Source organism: Molossus molossus, unplaced genomic scaffold (genome assembly GCF_014108415.1).
Source record: "Molossus molossus isolate mMolMol1 unplaced genomic scaffold, mMolMol1.p scaffold_m16_p_11, whole genome shotgun sequence".
Taxonomy (NCBI): domain Eukaryota; kingdom Metazoa; phylum Chordata; class Mammalia; order Chiroptera; family Molossidae; genus Molossus; species Molossus molossus.
Window position 1 is genome coordinate 56277879 of NW_023425346.1, and position 17734 is coordinate 56295612.

Consider the following 17734-nt stretch of genomic DNA (forward strand, 5'->3'; position numbering starts at 1 on the left):
GACCAGTGTGATTAATCTTACATCAGCCTACTCTAGTAAATAGCCCACCGGAGTCCAGAGAGCAGGATTTATTGAGGTTCCCCAAAAGCCGGACCTGCCTCTTGAATGCTGCCCCATACTAGGACTGAGTACGGTGTCTGGCACATAGTAGGCCCCAGCAAATATTTTGTCATTTGTATGAATGAAAGGTTCCACCGATGCCATTAACAGCTGTGTGACTTTGGGCCAATTAATTAAACTCTCTGGGTGTCTCTAATACCTTTCCAGTTCAAATATTCCAGTTTCAGGCTTCTTCTCCAAGATTTTGGTGCTCACACTGTGTGGTCACTTAGCTGATGACAGAGTTTCACCATTGCTATCCCTTCGAAGGCATGAAAAACGAGCAGCTGCCTTCTCTTCACCCTTTCGTCAAAGGGAGATAATTTTCCAACTGATTATTTTTTGTTTTTTAGTTACCTGTCTTTCCTATCAGACATCCATGTTTGCTGAATAGATTGTCTAATGAACTGATGAGAAGAGACAGTGAGCCTGCGGTGGGGCCCTCACTGAAAGTAGACATCTCAGTTCATCGACTAACTCGTGGAACCAAGAGCACTTCCGATCTGTGAGCTTTCTTAAGTGCCTTCACCGTAAAACATGTTTTCTGTAAACAAGCATTACAGTTTCTTCATGAAAAACTATTCAACAAATGCCTTAAATTTAAAGCCACTACTTAATATACGAGGGATGCTGCACAGAACAACTGTGAACTTTATTATGAGGATTCAGGGCAGGTGGTGCTCTGAAGACCCCCTTTGCTTTTCATCGGAAGCTCCCGCCGAGGTCTCTGCAGTGGGTGGATGTATATTACGGTTTCACTGGCAACAAAGCACACGTGTGTGGGCCAGTTTTCTGTTCTGTAGGACTAGAGCACTAGTACCCTTTTCCATGTTCTGTTTCCACTGACTCCAGAAGTGTCCCTGGCCCAATGGTAACAGGGCAACTGAACACATAGTTGGTCCTCTATGAGCATTCTCAGGCGGAGACTGCTCTCAAAGGGCTTCTGTCACTTGGGAACTTGTGAGCATTGTGGTAAGATCCTGGGTCCTCTGGTCATCCACGGCTGACAGGCGGCAGGTCTGGCATAAACCATTCACCTTCCCACTTAACTTTCTAGATTGATTTTCTGCATTCTTACTCGATACACACTTGTCAAAGGTTCCATTTAGGAAGCATACATATTCTCGGGGATTTTGAAGAGAAACCTTGCTTGTGTCTATGCACGCTTTGGCAAGAACTTCACTTTTATGTTCATACATGCATAGGACATAACATGAGTTACCTAATTTTCTTTTCATGAGTTTGCCATTTCTTTTATTCTCTCAACTGAATTAGTCTTGTTGCCTAGGTGTATTTTTTAAATAACCCCTAAGCCCTGGCCAGTTTTGCTCAGTGGTTAGAGCATAGGCCCGGGGACTAGAGAGGCCTGGGTTCGGTTTCCTCTAGGGGCACGTAGTTTGGTTGCAAATTGTCCCCTGCCCCAGTTGGGGTTGTGTGGGTGGCAGCCACTCAATGTGTCTCTCTCACATCAATGTTTTTCTCTCTCTCTGTCCCTCCCGCTCTATCTGAAGATAAATGCAAAAATGTCCTCGGGTGAGGATAAAAAAAGAAAAAAGAAACCTCTTAAATATGTTTTATGTTCCCTGAGAGGGTATGTTTTATTTGCTACTTATGTATTTTTAAAAAACTGCTTTATTGAGATGTAATTTACATACAATAAACTAGACATACTGAAAGTGTACAATTAGCAGAGTTTTGACATCTTTACATTTGTGAAACCTTCACCACAATCAAGTTAATGATTGTATCCATCGCCTCCCAAAGCTTCCTTGTGCCCCTTGGTGATTCCTTCCTTCCACCCTCTTTTCCTTCCCCAGCCTCCCCAGGGAGCCCCTGACCTGCCTTCTGTCACTGTACATTAGTCTGCATTGCCTAGAATTTTATATAAATGGATTTCTACAGTGTGTACTCTTTTTTGGCCTAGCTTCTTTCATTCAATATAATTATTTTGATTCATCCATGTTGTGACATATAGCAATGTAATCTGTTCCTTTGAATTGCTGAGTAGTATTTCATCAGCTGGATGGAATACAGTTTGCTTTTTCATTTATTTGTTGATGAATATTGGATTGTGTCCAATTTTTGGCTATTACAAATAAAGCTGTTATGAACATTTACATGCAAGTCTTAGTGAGGACATATGCTTTCATTCTCTTGGTTGAATATCTAAGAACAGACTATCTGGATCATAGAGTAGGTCTGTATTTAACTTTTTAAGAAATTACCAAATTGTTTTCTGAAGTGGTTGTACCATTTCACCCTCCCGCCAGCAGTATATGAATGTTCCAATTTCTCTACATCCTCACCAGCACTTGATGTTGTCAGTCCTTTTCATTTTAGCCATTTTAATAAGTGTGTAATGAGATTTTGAATTACATTTCCCTAATGATTAATGATGTTGATCATTATTTTATGTGCTTATTTGCTATCTGCATATCTTTGTTATTTATTTATTTATTTATTTATTTATTTATTTATTTAATAATCCTCACCCGAGGATATTTTTCTATTTATCTTCAGATAGAATGGGAAGGAGGGAGGCAGGGGGAGAGAGAGAGAAACATCAATGTGAGAGGGACACATCAACTGGTTGCCTCCCGCACTATCCCAACCAGGGCGGGGGACAAACTGCAACCAAGGTATGTGCCCTTGACCAGAATTGAACCTGAGACTCATTGGTCTGCAGGCCAACGCTCTAACTGCTAAGCCAAACCGGCCAGGGCTGTGCAATGTCTGTTTAAACCTTTTGCCTACTTTTTTTTTTTTTTTTTTTTAGAGAGAGAGAAGAAGGGAGAGAGAGAGAGACACCGAAGTGAGAGATGCATCAATTGAATGCCTCCTGCATGCCCCCTACTGGGTATCAAGCCTGCAACCCACACCCCGACCGGGAATTGCCCCAACCGAGAATTGAACCAGGACCTCTCAGTCCATGGGAACCACCCTCAGTCCAGTGACCCACATTGGCTGGGCACCTTTTTGCCTACTTTTGAATGGGATTGTTTGCTTTCACGTTAGAGAGTTTTTTGTATCTTCTAGATAGAAGTCCTTTATCTAGTATATGCTTTAAAATATTTTCTTCAAGTCCATGGCTTATCTTTTTATTCTCTTAACAGTGTGTTTTAAAGAACAGAAAGGATTAATTTTTATAAAATACAGTTTACCTATTTGCTCTTTTATGGTTCATGCTTTGGTGTTACATCTAAGAAATCTTTGTTTAACCCAAGGTCACAAGGGAGTTTTTCTGTGTTTTCTTTAGGCAGTTTATATTTTTAAGTTTTACATGTAGTTTTATGATTCATCTTGACTTGATTTTCATTGAGGGTGTAAGGTATAGATTGAAGTTCATTTTCTGTTGCTAATGGAGACCTCATTGTTTCAGTGCCATTTGTTAACAAGGTCATCCTTTCACAATGAATGCCTTTGTCTCTTATTTGAAAATTACATATATATTTTGTTTATATATGTGTCTTTGCACCAATACTAAGTTATCTTGATTACTGTAGGTTGTCTCAAAATCAGGTAGTTCTTCAACTTTATTCTTCTCGCTTGCTTGCTTATACTTATGAGAATTTTGTCCTTAGGTCTAGAGCTTTAGGGTAAGAGTACTAATTGTACAGGTCTTCCTGTGCCTGTGTATGAGAATTTCTCTAGAGCTGATACCAAGAAAAAAAGTGCTTGGTCTTTGGGTATATTCCTATTCAACTTTATTAGGTATTGCCAAGTAGCTTTCAAAAATAGTTTTACTAATTTACACTCCCACCAGCCACATATTAGGTCCTTTTCCCCACATTTTTGCTAATATTTGATGTTATCAACCTTGTTACTCTTTACCAATATGATGTGCCTGACATGGTATTTCACTAAGTACAAATGAGATTAAGAATCTTTTCATATGTTTATAAAAAGTTCTGGCTTCTTCAGATGAGAACGGTATGTACAAATTTTTTACCCATTTCTACATTCAATTATTAGTCTTTTTATTTATTGTTGAAAGTATTACAGATGTCACCCTTTTATAGATAAAAAAAAGCTGTGGTATATTTACACAATGGAATATTATGCAGCTGTAAGAAAGAAAGACCTCTTACCCTTTGAGACGACATGGGTGGACCTGGAGAGTATTAGGCTGAGTGAAATAAGCCAGTCAGAGAAAGACAAGTACCATATGACCTCACTTATTTATGAAATATCAAGAACAAAATAAGCTGTTGATCAAAACAGATGCAGAGACATGGAAGTAGGAAACAGACTGACAAACCTCAGAGGAAAGGGGGGTTAGCGGGGTTGAAAGAGATAAACCATTTTTTTCTTATGATGTGTGGCACTTTAAAATATTATTTTATTAACTTTCAATGAGCATCTTGCTCATTTGCCTCGTTTAACTGAAATCTATTACGTGTCTTCGGCTTTTTTCCTCACATGATTTGAAGACTCTCCAAGGTACCTATTTTGTGTCCTGAGTTTCTTTAGACATCTCCTTGCTTCTAGTGACCTGTGTTATATCACATTAAGCTTGTTGGGCCTAAGTAGTCAGTTATTTTCCTGCTTCTTTGATATTAGTGGGAGTTTGGATTGACAATGGGAACTTCCATATGTCATGACAGGAAGGCTTTTCAGGGCTTGTTTTTTTAATACTTCTCCATCTGTCTGTCTTGGTATATACGATATTTATACGTAGGGAGGGATGTTTGTTTTAGCGCATGACAGATACTTACAGTGCAGATTAGATCATGCACTTCTGAGAGTCTCCAAAGCATGTAATAAACAATTCTTAATCTTTAAAACAAAGCCTTGGGGTGCCCCCTCAGTCTACACAGTATTTTTAGCTGCCAGAATAAACTCTCTACCCATGTCAAGCTCACTTTACGTGTATATACTTCAAGTTCCCTATTTTCTTTCATCTGCTTCTTTGGTAAACAGATGGCAGAAACTTCCTCTGGCTGATCTCTGTGACACATTACAAATTTAGCTCAGACGCCAACTGGCTGTGCGTGTCTTTGGCTATTCACAGAAAGGGAGGGTTTATCTTCCTTCCTTCTGGAGAAGTCTGGGTCTTTTCATGGGTCCGCATCTGTTGCAAAGGGCTATTTGGAATTGGAGGTACAGGGCCATGGGAAAAGATCTCTCTTTTTGTGGTACTTGACCAAAAACTAGTCCGATGAACCATTTCCAGCAGGTGTTGATCTTACTGTGGCGCTTTTGAATGATTTTCTCCTCTTGTGTCCATGGGTTATATCAAGACCTACGTGACCATCCATCAGTTGTTGGTTTTCACAGAGAGTCACTCGGGCAGCCGATGGAAGCACATGCCTGGGCACAGAACACATAGCTCCGCCACGCTGCCTGAATGCTGCTGGAGTCCTGGGCTCTGATTTTGATCCAGAAACTACCCTTAGGTCAGTCTTAACATACAGATTGGCAGCCAGGACACCTCGCTCTTCGACATGTTCACTATGTTGGGCAAGTCATGCAACCTAATTCAAGTTCCCAGATTCCCTCTCATTTAAATAGTGATGATAAGACTTAACAACAAAGTTCTGAAAGATGTGTTTCCCCTGATAGGGATGCTATGTGATTCAAGCAGTAGAATAGATTAAAGGTATTTTGAAAAAAAATTAAAAGCATTCTTTAATTTCCAGGTAGGTTGTATTTCTTCTTCTAGACAGCCTAGGGGTATCACTGGCCTGGAACCTATTTTTACTGGTATTATTGCTGGTCCTCTTTTCCCCAGAGTTTTCCGCTTCTTCGTCATTGCATCTCCTACTCTATTTGCCCAGCTTGTGACCCAGTAGCGTGGCCTTGAACTGAGGCAGAGGAAAAACTGCAAACTGCTGGATAATTTCGCCTGGTTGAGCCTGGTGATGGCTGTGGCTGTTAGTCACCCCGTGACTCATGATCCTGAGCGCCACTCAGGTTCCTGCTAGAGAGCAGGTGTTAGCAACCCTCAGTCAATAATAGAAATGCATAAATGTACTGGAAACTGCAGGAAACTTAAACACACATTAACAGGGACACTGGGATTTACAATAGAAAATTTAAAAATATGATCTCACATGACACACCCATTTTATACTACAAAAACTTTAGTTTGAACAAGCCATGTCATAAAAGTGGCATAAAAGGGGCCACAAAGTCAGCAAGGCCAGTCATATAATAACAGGCCAGCGGATTTAGATATTAGGGTGTTCCTGGCTTTCTTTGAGGTCACATTCTCAAACAGAGCAGTGACTTTGCTCCAGGTCATATGAAGTCATAATGTGGGTTGGGTTAATCCTGGTATAATCACTTAGGTAAGGTTTAATTTGTTGAACCAAACCCTGGAACCAGTTCAATTCACAGAAGAACATATAATTATATAATTTTTATCCCAAGACTCAAGAGAAAAATTTTGGTAGCTATAATGGGGATTCAAAGGGAATATGAGGCTGAAGGGAAAGTGCATGTAGAAATCTCAGCAGGAGAAACAGAAATAGAAACATCTGTGGGAGTCCGGGCTCTGTTATTTGTATAATGCATCTTGCAAGCTGATTCACTGGAATCTCAAATAAGCAAACATGTTTTCAAATATTGAATCTTTACACAGAAAGGGTGATGTAGCTATAAGAGAGTGAACCATGGTTGTATATCTTACTGAATTTTCCAAGGCATACCATTATTTTATGTGGAAGGGTTACCTGGCTGCCCGTTTTCCACTTGTCTGTAGTACTGACCTGCAGCGTACATGGATAACACACATGCCCAGCTAGTGCAGACTCCTCTTGTCATCCACTCACAGGTTAGTCCATCCCTTCATAACACCTACTCACCAGACCTCCTAACTGATAGACTAGCTCAAAGATGTCGTGTCCCCTGCCTGCCGTCTGTTTTCGATGTTAGTGAGTCATGAAATGCCTAAAAGCGGTGGTCTGAAAGAGGCTTGAACTGTCAGAAAACAGAATAATAACCTTGGGCTAGTCAAGGGTTGTTAGGTGGGTTGTATAATCAAGTAATCACAGGAATGATGACTAAAATTAATAGTGAATCCATGAATCTCTGGAAACCAAAATGCATGCTAGTTTTAGGAGAAACCTCAGAGACAGCAGACAGACTTTCACTGATAGACGTTTGTGGAAGAGACCTTGCACACAGACCAGTTCAGTCTGGCCAGTGTCCACTGAGCACCTCGCTTCTTGCTACTCTAGGGATACATGGGAGTAAGACTTCGTCTTGGTCCTATGAGAGCTCTGTCTCGGAGGGAAGATGTCACACTGCTCTGCTGACCGCAGTGATGGCTGTGCCCGGGCCGAGCCGGTGCCTCCCTGGGCTGTTTACTTCTGTCAACTTGAATTCTCGTATCCGGCCTCTAAGGGAGATGTCGCTGTCCCCAGTGTAGAGACAGGGAAGGCATCTTTTCCCCGGCACGTTGTTGCACTGCCTCTGAGCTCAGTATGCTCAATGCCTTGCCAAGGACTGGAGTCGGACTGGTGGGGATGTAGCGTGGCCCCGCGATGTCCTTACGGGGTCTTGAGGAAATTTCTTATTCGAGCCACAGTTTCTCGTATGACACAGAAATAGTGGTGGCCAGCTCAACCCCCAGCTCCATTGTCACCGTCCTCAGAAAGGCCCTACTCGACCGCTCTAAGGAACTTTATTCCCGGTTACGTGACCCCGTTACCCTGTTTTAATTTTGTTCCAGCCTTTATCACCATCTGAAATGATCTTAGGTGTCATTTGTGTACGTGACTGTTGTCGGCCTCCTCACTTGAATGTGAGTTTTATGAAGGCAGGGACGGGGCCTTTCCTGCTCAGCCTTCTGTCCCCAGAAACTGGTTCCTGGCACACAGTTGGTGTTCAGTCACTATTACATGATGGGAAGGGGTCTAGGTGACAGTTCATGGAGACAGAAAGGAGAAAATGACGGTACTTATGTTTAATGTCCTTGTGAACAATTCCAGAAAGAACATAAGTCACTGAAAGCTCTGAACTCTGCTGTTACGTTAGGTAGAAAGGCTCGGATTTGTTTTTTTAGCCATGGCTGAGGTTTGAAAATAAATTCAGTTTCATCGTTCAGTGCATGGTGGTCAATTCTCGACCTGGCTGGCCTTCCAGAAAAGGAGCGGGAGGCCAGCAGGACCCAGGCAGGAAATGGGGTCTTCTGTGCATGTGACTGGGAGATGCTGAGCAGGTGTTTGGCCTCCACTCTCTCCCACAGGGGTTAACCTCAGAGTGAGAGACCGTCTCACTGTGTCTACCCAAGGCCCCTCCAGCCACACTGACTTCTTGCTCTGGCCCTTGTTTCAGGATTCTGAGAAGCGAACACCGCTTCACGTGGCCGCGTTCCTGGGAGACGCAGAGATCATCGAACTCCTGATCCTTTCAGGTAAATACCAGCTGTGCTGAAAGTCGGCCGCAGATGAAAACTTCAGTCTTATGACACTGACTGCTGTAATGAACCCAAACAAAATGTCTTTACTGTGCTCATGGAAGTGTATTTGATGAGCAGTTTTGTCCGTGGTTGTATAAAACAGTGCAAGAAGTTGTTCTTGTTGAAACAATGACATCTCACCCTGGCCGGTGTGGCTCAGCAGTAAGAGTGTCACCTGCAGACCAAAGAGTCCAGGGTTCGATTCATCCCTGGCCCCGATGTGTGTCTCTCACATTGATGTTTCTCTCTCTCTCTTCCTCTAGTTCTATCTGAAGATTAATGTAAAAATGTCTTCGGGTGAGGATTAAAAAAAAATATATATATATATATTTTTTTAAATTGGTTGTTAGACTGAGAATCCTCAAAGGGAAGGGGGGAGGGAGGGCAGGATGAGATAAACCAAAGAACTTCTATGTGTATATGCATAGCCAATGGACACCGACAATAGTGTGGGGAAGGCAGGAGGGGGGTGGGATTGGGGAAGAGGGGGGTCAATGGGGAAAAAAAGGGGGGACATCTGTAATACATTCAACAATAAAGATGAGTTAAAAATAAGTAAGAGAGCAAGAGCGAGAGAGAGAGAAACAATGTCATCTCCAGTAAAACTTTTACATTGCTTTGAAAATCTGATTCCTGACCCTCTAATCAGGTCCAGTAGTAGATGAATTCATATATTGGGATATCGTTATAAAAGAACAAACAAGAAAACTGGTTCCTTACAGTATATATGAACAGACACTAATGTGTGTGTATTAACATATATTTATTTGACGTGCACTGCAAAACAATGCTTTGTTTTGTTTATGGATATATGACTATGACTATGTAATAGAAATAGAAAAACATGAATGGAAAGGAAACATATCAATTTCTGGATAGTGGCTACCTCTGAGGAGGAGTTTGAGGGAGAGATGTTTGCAGGGAAGGGCAACTTTGTAAAATAGTTTATGTTCTAAAAATTAGTAGCCAATATGGCAAACACATGTTAAATCTGATTTGTGTGTGTACCGGTCTTTGTGTTATTATCTTTATTTTTCTATGGATTTTAAATATATTATCTGGAAATGCCAATGCTTTTGTTTTTGGAAACCTATATGCGATACCTCTCACCAAACAGGTTTCTAAAATCAGTCTGTGCTTTCTCCCTTGAGTATTTGCCAGACAAGTCCCCGGAATGAATCTGAGCATGCACATCTCAGTGTGGATGGTATGCAGACTGGCTGGCTTTCTTCCTCCTCCTCTCTGTTTGGGAAGATTAAAATCTGGAGGAAATTCCTCTGCCCATAGACTATGCAAAAGGCCTATCTAAGGGTTGGCTTTTGTTTGAAGTAGCAAAGGGAAACTGTAGCACCCAAAGTGAGCTGTGCCAGGGTAGGAGCTGATACATGTGTTTAAGCAGATGTGGAGAGCATTGTGGAAAGGAAACAAGAATTGTGCTGGGATACACAAGGAAGACTCCCACTGCCCTGTTTTTGTTGTGTTCATCTTCTTGAGGTGGGTTTCCCCAGGAAACAAGTATTCTGTGCCTTATAAGCTGCATGCCCTGTGCTCCTGACGGTTACTTGGAGCTGTGGTTAGATTTTTGTGTGGCGTTGCTTGTGTTCTTGAGACCAGGCCTATCTTCTCAGTCTTCTGAAGGTATTCCAGGGCTGTATTCCAAACAAACATGCATTGTTTGGTGCTGGCACAGACTATGGCTAAGAGCCAGCACACACCTGGCCGATTGCCCCAGCAGTAGAAATTTGGCCCGTGGAAAATTGTAGGCAGAAATCAGTGAGGTAGAAAAGAATTTTGTGGGCCCTGGCCAGTTTGGCTCAGCTGTTAGAGTGTTGGCCCATGGACCAGAGAGACCTGGGTTTGGTTCCCTCTAAGGACATGTACCTTGGTTACAGTTTGTCCCCGGCCCTGATTGGGGTTGTGTGGGTGGCAACCACTCAATGTGTCTCTCTCACATCGATGTTTCTCTCTCTCTTCCTCCCTCTCTCCTTCCCACTCTATCTGAAGATAAATGCAAAAATGTTCTCAAGTGAGGATAAAAAAAATAAATAAGTAGAATTTTGTGGTATGGTACCTAATGATCCCAACTTGCTATATTCACCATTCAAATACTATATTAAGAGATATCAGAGGAATGTTGTTAGATTCATGAATGTGCAAATTCAAAACTCTGTCTTAGACCCCCAACTTTGGTTTTTGTTTGTTTTTTCACATCTGAAAGGGAAGGTTTTAGTTCTACAGCATGAAGTTGACCCATCTATTTTCCTCAGGTGTCTGGGAGTTGGGGATTGAGAAACTTGGTTTCACATAACCTTCCCATGGCGTGGTCCACCAGCCGCCCTTAAATGTGGCTCATTCTGTGGGTCCAGGAGAAGCTGTCCCATTTATTTGATCTGTGCACCTCTTTGGTCTTGGAATAACTGAGCTGTTAACCTCTCTAGTATAATTAGGGTGGTACATGCCCTGGAATTTTTCCTCTTCCCCCCATCAAATTAGAAAGATTCAGGGTATGAGAGAGCATTGGGAATATTCTTTAGACATTTTACTCAACTGCGGAAGCTTGGGTAAATGCTTGGGATGCACATGGCTTTAGTTTTGCCTTGGAAGTGCTATAGCCAATGTGTATCTTATAGTCCTAGAGAAATGTCATTGTAAGAGCATGATGATTTCGTCTCTAAGCTTACATCTGGCAGCTGACCCTTTAGGGAATCCAACCCAACTATTTTCCAACTTAATAATGAATGAGGTGTTAATGATTCCTATGTTGGACAAATAATTTGGCCTTGCCAGAATAGCCCATTACAGCTGTGTTCTCTATTGTTGTATTAACTTACGGAGCATAGTGTAACCCAAGCCCGCTTATTTCCTGCTGACATTATCTCCTGTTAGCCAGGTGGATGGAACCCTGATGCCTCTGAGCAGCCAGAGGAATTTAGGACTTGCAAAATTCCTTTTCTTATAATTGCCAGACCGGATTCTGGCTTTATTTCCCCCACACCTGACCCTAGCTTCTGTTTGGGAACTGGCCTTGTCAGGCTTAAGTCAGAGAGAAGCAGTCACCGAATCTGGGAAGAGAACCTTGAACTCCAAATGAGAACGCAGCCCATCTGATATCTTGATTTTTTTTTTTTTTATTCTCACCTGAGGACATTCTTCCATTTTTTGTTTAAATAGAGTGGGAGGGAGAGAGAGGAAGAGAGAGAAACAGCGACGTGAAAGGGACACATCGAGTGGCTGCCATCCGCATGAACCAACCAGGGCCAGGGACAAACCGCAACCAAGGCACATGCCCTTAGCGGGAACCGAACCCGGGTCTCTCTGGACCACAGGCCGACGCTCTAACCGCTGAGCCAAACCGGCCAGGGCTTGATTTTAGTTTTTTAAGACTCAGATAGAGAACCAAGACACTCCGTGCCTGAAGTTCTGACCTACAGAGCTGTGAGCTAAGAAGTAGGTATTGTTCTAAACTGCTAAGTTTGTGGTGATTTGGTACACAGCAATAGAAATCTAATACAGTGATTACAAAGATTAAAAAAGAGAGAGCGACAAGGGTTGAGATACAGGAAGCAGAACACATGGAAAAATGACCACAGTGACAACAACTTGTAGAGAAACTCTGGGGATGCACAAGGGGTATCGTCCTGGGCTGAAGGCAGAAAACAGGAAGTACCCAGCTTCTAACACGGGAGTATTGTGAGGTGTAAGTACTCATTAAAAATAATAAATTTGAATGTAGGCCACCAAACAAGTGGTATTCCTGTATAATGATTTCCTGTGATTTTTCAAAATAAAATTTTCATTCCTAACACACATTGCCTCCCGAGCCATGGCAGGTCATTCTTTTTGTTCTCTTATGCATAACAGATACTCATCCTTTAACACTGGATTTGCTTTTTTATTTATTTATTTTCCCCAAGGGTGGAGGGGTGGTTGAATCAGGCAGTGCTGATTTCGGCCCCCAGTGTGGTGTGATTATAAAGTGATAAGCCCGTCTGGTGGGTAGGTAAACTGGCTCCAAGGGCAAGTCCAAGTGCAGCTCTGAAAAGTATTCTGAGCAGTTGCCACATACATGGAATTATCACACACGCTTCCAAGGTCATTGCTTTGAAGGACACTGCTCCTGGGTTATGATAAGGATTGATCTGTTTGTTAAAAAAAAAAATCAATTGCAAGCTGATCTCACGATATTATCATCATATTTCATATGATCTTTTGTTTATATTTGTTTATTTCTGCCATTAAAAGCCAAACTTTGGTTAAATCAGCCTGAAGAATCAGGTATTCTCTTGGACCTGTAAAATTTTTCAGTCACTAGCTTACCTTTTGTCTTTGTTCTGCCTTTCCCTGGATGACAGGGCTAAGAGAACGGAAATACTGCCTCTGGAAAGGGGCCTCAAGTCCCATCCCCCATCGCTGTGAAAATAAAATCAAGTGGAAATGGGGATGAGGTGAAAAACACACGCAACTTGTAATCAGGGTTTATGCATGACAACTTTTGGTTGGGTCTTTGTTTCTGAAGAATCAGTATAGCCTAGCACTTAAGAAAATAAATAGTTAAGCTTTGAAATGTCCTTGGGTAAAACGCATTTGCCTTTAAATCATTAGGCATGCAGACCCCGCATCCTTCAGTGCACAATGGCGCCTGACAGGCAGGTAAATAATGTGAAGCTTCCTTTAGAAAAATCCATTACAGATATTCAGCTCTGAGCCAGAGCCATCTGACGTCTCCCTCTGACATGTAAACAAGACTGTGGGAGGCGTTTGGGGGAAGAGGATGAGGAAGTCAGTGGCAGGGATGACGCTGATGAAATGCCCCTCGGTCCCGTTCAGATAACTCTGCTCTTGTCATAATAATTCTGTTGTTCGGGGAGAGGAGGTTGTCCTGGCAGCTGCCTTGCAGTCTCCTGGAGGAGCATGAGTGGCGGGTGGAGGGCTTCGACAGTGACCTGAGAGGGGCCACTTTCCAGGTTTCTGATGATCTTTCGATCCCTTAGCCACACGGAAGCACCGCTGTGTTTTGCAATGTGCTGGGGGTGTGTTGCTTTATGATGCTCAGCAAGTTTGGGGTCATTTTTCTCTTTGAAAGAATTTGAACATTAAAAACTACATTTGGATCTACATAAAACTGAAAGTTTTTAGAATATATAAATAATAATGCTAATAACGACACAATGTAAATATCTATCAATGATAAGAAAAAAATAGTAGAAAAGTAAGACACAGAACCTGAACACGCAGTTCTCAGAGAGTGAATTGTACATGGCCAGGAAACACATCAGAAGATACGAACCTCACTATCCAACAGGAAAGCACAGAAGTGAGATGCCAGTTTCTTCTCATCGGACTTGCAGTATTTTCAGTGACTGGTGGTATCAAGTGTTGATGAAGTGGGGAAGTGCCCTGGCGGGTTTGGCTCAGTGGTTAAGGTGTTGGCCCGTGGACAAGAGAGTCCCGGGTTCAGTTCCTGCTAAGGGCGCGTACCTCGGTTGCAGTTTGTCCCCGGCCCCAGTTGGGGTCATTTGGGTGGCAACCGGTCAGTGTGTCTCCTCGATATTTCTCTCTCTCTCTCTCTCTTCCTCCCTCTCTCCCTCCCACTCTGTCTGAAGATAAATGTAAAAATATCCTCGGATGAGGATTAAAAAAAAAAAAGATGTGGGGAAGCTAAGCAACCTACGCACTGTGTGTGTGAGTAAATTGGCACACTCTGGAGGGTTGACACTGCCTATGAAAACCCAAAGTGTGCGTGGCCTGTGCCACACAGAGTCCATTTCTAATGACCTGTCCTAGACCAGTCCCTGCACGAGGCGTCCTTTAATGGATGTTCACAGCGGCGTTGTTTGAATGGTGAAATAGTGGTAACAACGGAACTGCTCATCAGTAGAGAGAATGTCTTAAAAATGTTGGAATCCATGTGGCAATGAAAAAGAATGGACTCATTCTCTAAGTATCAACGTAGGTAGATGTGAAAAATCGAGTTTTGATTAAAACAAGGAGATGCAGAGTGTTACTACAATATGGTACAATAATCGTAAAAAACATGCTTATGAAACAATACTATAGATTTTTAAAAATTATTGTGTAATTTTTTTTTTTTTATCCTCACCCGAGGACATTTTTCCTTTTTTGTTCTGGTAGAGTGGGAGGGAGAGACAGGAACAGAGAGAGAGAGAGAGAGAGAGAGAGAGAGAGAGAGAGAGAGAGAGAGAGAAACATCGATGTGAAAGGGACACATCGAGTGGCTGCCACCCGCACGACCAACCAGGGCCGGGGACAAACTGCAACCGAGGTACATGCCCTTAGCAGGAACTGAACCCGGGCCTCTCGGGACTGCAGGTTGATGCTCTAACCGCTGAGCCAAACTGGCCAGGGCTTGTGTAATATTTTTAATGTACATAAAGACTATTGTACTGACCACTCAACTTAATTTTCTCCATTTTCTCTGGATACACATATTTGCATATGAAGACATTAAAAAACGACAACTGGAAGCTTGTGTACCAAACTGAGAACAGGGGTTTCCTTCAGGGAGGGGGGAGAGTGTGGCCCTGGGGATGATACTCAAGGAGACTTCACCTAAACCTGTAATGGCTCATGCTTTTAGAGAAGAATTTGTTCATGTATTACTTGTATGATCAAAACATGAAATAGAATAGGTTTGATGCTGTTCGTTATGATAGGCAAGTGTTCCTAGTCCCCGTTCAAGCCAGCCCAGGTGAGGAGTCATTGCTGAATCTCTCTTTAACCAGAAATCCGCATTCAACTGGTAGCTCTTAACTTACGTCTGGCCTGGGCTTAGAACTGTGCCAATGGCAATGCCCCAGTCTCGATCCCGTAGTCCCTGACTCTGCTCCAATAATAGTTAACAATTACATAGTGCTTACTGTGTGCCCAGAAGTAATCTCAGGGCTTTTGTGGTCCATTCTTCTAGACTGTTCAGTGTTTTTTTGTTTTTACAGAATTATATAATGTTTTAGTGTTTGTTTTTTTACCTAACAGTAAATAGTATGTGAACATCTCTCAACATTGTCAAGCATTCTTGTATTAGGCTATGCTCTTCTTCATCGAACACCAAAGTTGTTTCCAGTGTTTTACTTCTATGACAGCCTTTCATAAAACATTCTCGAAGATTAGTCCTAATATTAGCTCATAGTTATTTCCTTTAGAAACATGTTATAGAACATTCTGATGCGCACACAGAGACAGAAACAGGTTGTGTGTAATGGGGGTGGGGAGGGGGGGAGAGGGAGAGGGAAAGAGGAGGAAGGGGGAGGGAGAAGGAAGAGAGGGAGAAGGTACAATTCTGACATGCAGTGGCCAAAGCAGGGAGACTCAGGTCTGGGCATGGTACTTGGGCACCCTGCCCTGTCAGTGTCCTGGTAGGCTAGCTGGTGAGGGAGCCACTGGGATGAGATGCTTCGATTCAAACAGCGGTGATACAAATATGGCATCTGGAGAGTCAACAGAAGGTTCCCTGAGATTCTGGAGCTCTGCCGTCTGTGGGCAGGCATGGGCTTCCTTGGTCCTGCCTGTCCTGGGCGAGCTTCCCTTGCCTCTGTCCTGCAGCTGGGGAGTCTGCCTTTGCGATCAGCTGCAGTGATTGTGGAGGGAGGAGGGCATGAGAAAGAACTTAAGACACCCTCCTGTAACACATTCTTAACTGAAGGACTTCTTTTCAAATTGGACTGTACAGCCAATAGCATCGTGCTGTCATTCTCTTATGCCTCTGGTGTGAACCTTAGGAAAATCCTGGAGGATACTGTGTGGCTGGAGCACTGTATATGGAAAGGGTGGAATGCATTTTTTGTGTATGTTTTTTTAAATCCTCACCCGACAACATTTTTGCATTTAGCTTCAGATAGAGCGGGAGGGAGAGAGGGAGGAGAGAGACACATGGACTGGTTGCCACCCACACGACCCCAACTGGGACTGGGGACAAACTGCAACTGAGGTCCGTGCCCTCAGCGGGAACCGAACCCGGGTCTCTCTCGTCCACGAGCTGACGCTCTAACTGCTGAACCAAACTGGCCAGGGCTGGAATGTCATTTTTATATCAAGGGTCACTAACCAAGAAAAAAGTAATGTAAAAAAAAAGCAACTTAATCCCCCTCCCCCCTCATTTTATTAAGAAACATAAAACTTTAAATATGTTAGCTCTCTTAAAAACATTGTATTAGTAAATATTTCAAATATACAGAAAAGTATGGACAATAATGTAATTAATACCCATGTACACCAAGCTTTATGAAATAAAAGTTTCCATATTTTTATTTTATCTTTTTTTTAAAAAAGGCAATAAGCCCTGGCCAGTTTGGCTCAGCGGTTAGAGCATCGGCCTGCGGTCCAGAGAGACCCGGGTTCGGTTCCCGCTAAGGGCATGTACCTCGGTTGCAGTTTGTCCCCGGCCCTGGTTGGTCGTGCGGGTGGCAACCACTCGATGTGTCCCTTTCACATCGATGTTTCTCTCTCTCTCTGTTCCTCTCTCTCCCTCCCACTCTACCTGAACAAAAAATGGAAAAATGTCCTCGGGTGAGGATAAAAAAATAAATAAATAAATAAAATAAAAAAGGCAATAAAACATTGACAAGTTGCAGCCCATGGGCTGTGCTTATTCATCCTTTCCCCACCCTCCCTCCCTAGAGGCAGCCACTTTCCAGAACTGGTATCTATTGTCTTTAACCATGTGTGTTACTTTTATTTCATGTCTGTGCATCTGTAAACAACATATAGAATGATTTTTGTAAATTTGAAAGCTTTATCTAACTGGTATTATGCCATAGGTATTACTCTGTAATGTCATTTGTTCATTCAAGATTATATATATATATATATATATATATATATATATATATTTTTTTATCCTTACCTGAGGACATTTTTCGATATTTTGTTCAGATAGAGTGGGAAGGAGAGAGAGGAAGAGAGAGAGAGAAACATCGACATGAAGGGATACATCGAGTGGCTGCCACCCACACGACCCAACCGGGGCCAGGGACAAACTGCAACCGAGGTACATGCCCTTATCGGGAACTGAACCCGGTCTCTCCAGACTGCAGGCCAACGCTCTAACCGCTGAGCCAAACTGGCCAGGGCCAAGATTATATTTTGATGTGCATCTGTTTATATATAGAAGTCCAGCCTGTTCATTTCGGTGGCGGTATAGCCTTCCATTGTACAGCTGTGCACAGTGTGTTTGTCCATTTTCCTCTGGGTCAATGCGCAGGATTCCCATGCCTT

General features: G+C 42.7%; 1 protein-coding gene across 3 annotated transcripts in view; it reads left to right on the top strand.

Annotated features, from left to right (window-relative positions):
• The window catches only part of ANKRD44 (ankyrin repeat domain 44), a 306969-nt gene that overhangs the window by 141539 nt on the left and 147696 nt on the right, over window positions 1-17734 (top strand). For all 3 annotated transcript variants that reach the window (XM_036254347.1, XM_036254346.1, XM_036254348.1), the window contains one exon: window positions 8380-8458. In XM_036254347.1, coding sequence (XP_036110240.1) covers window positions 8380-8458 — 79 coding nt within the window. The remainder of the gene's footprint in view (window positions 1-8379; window positions 8459-17734) is intronic.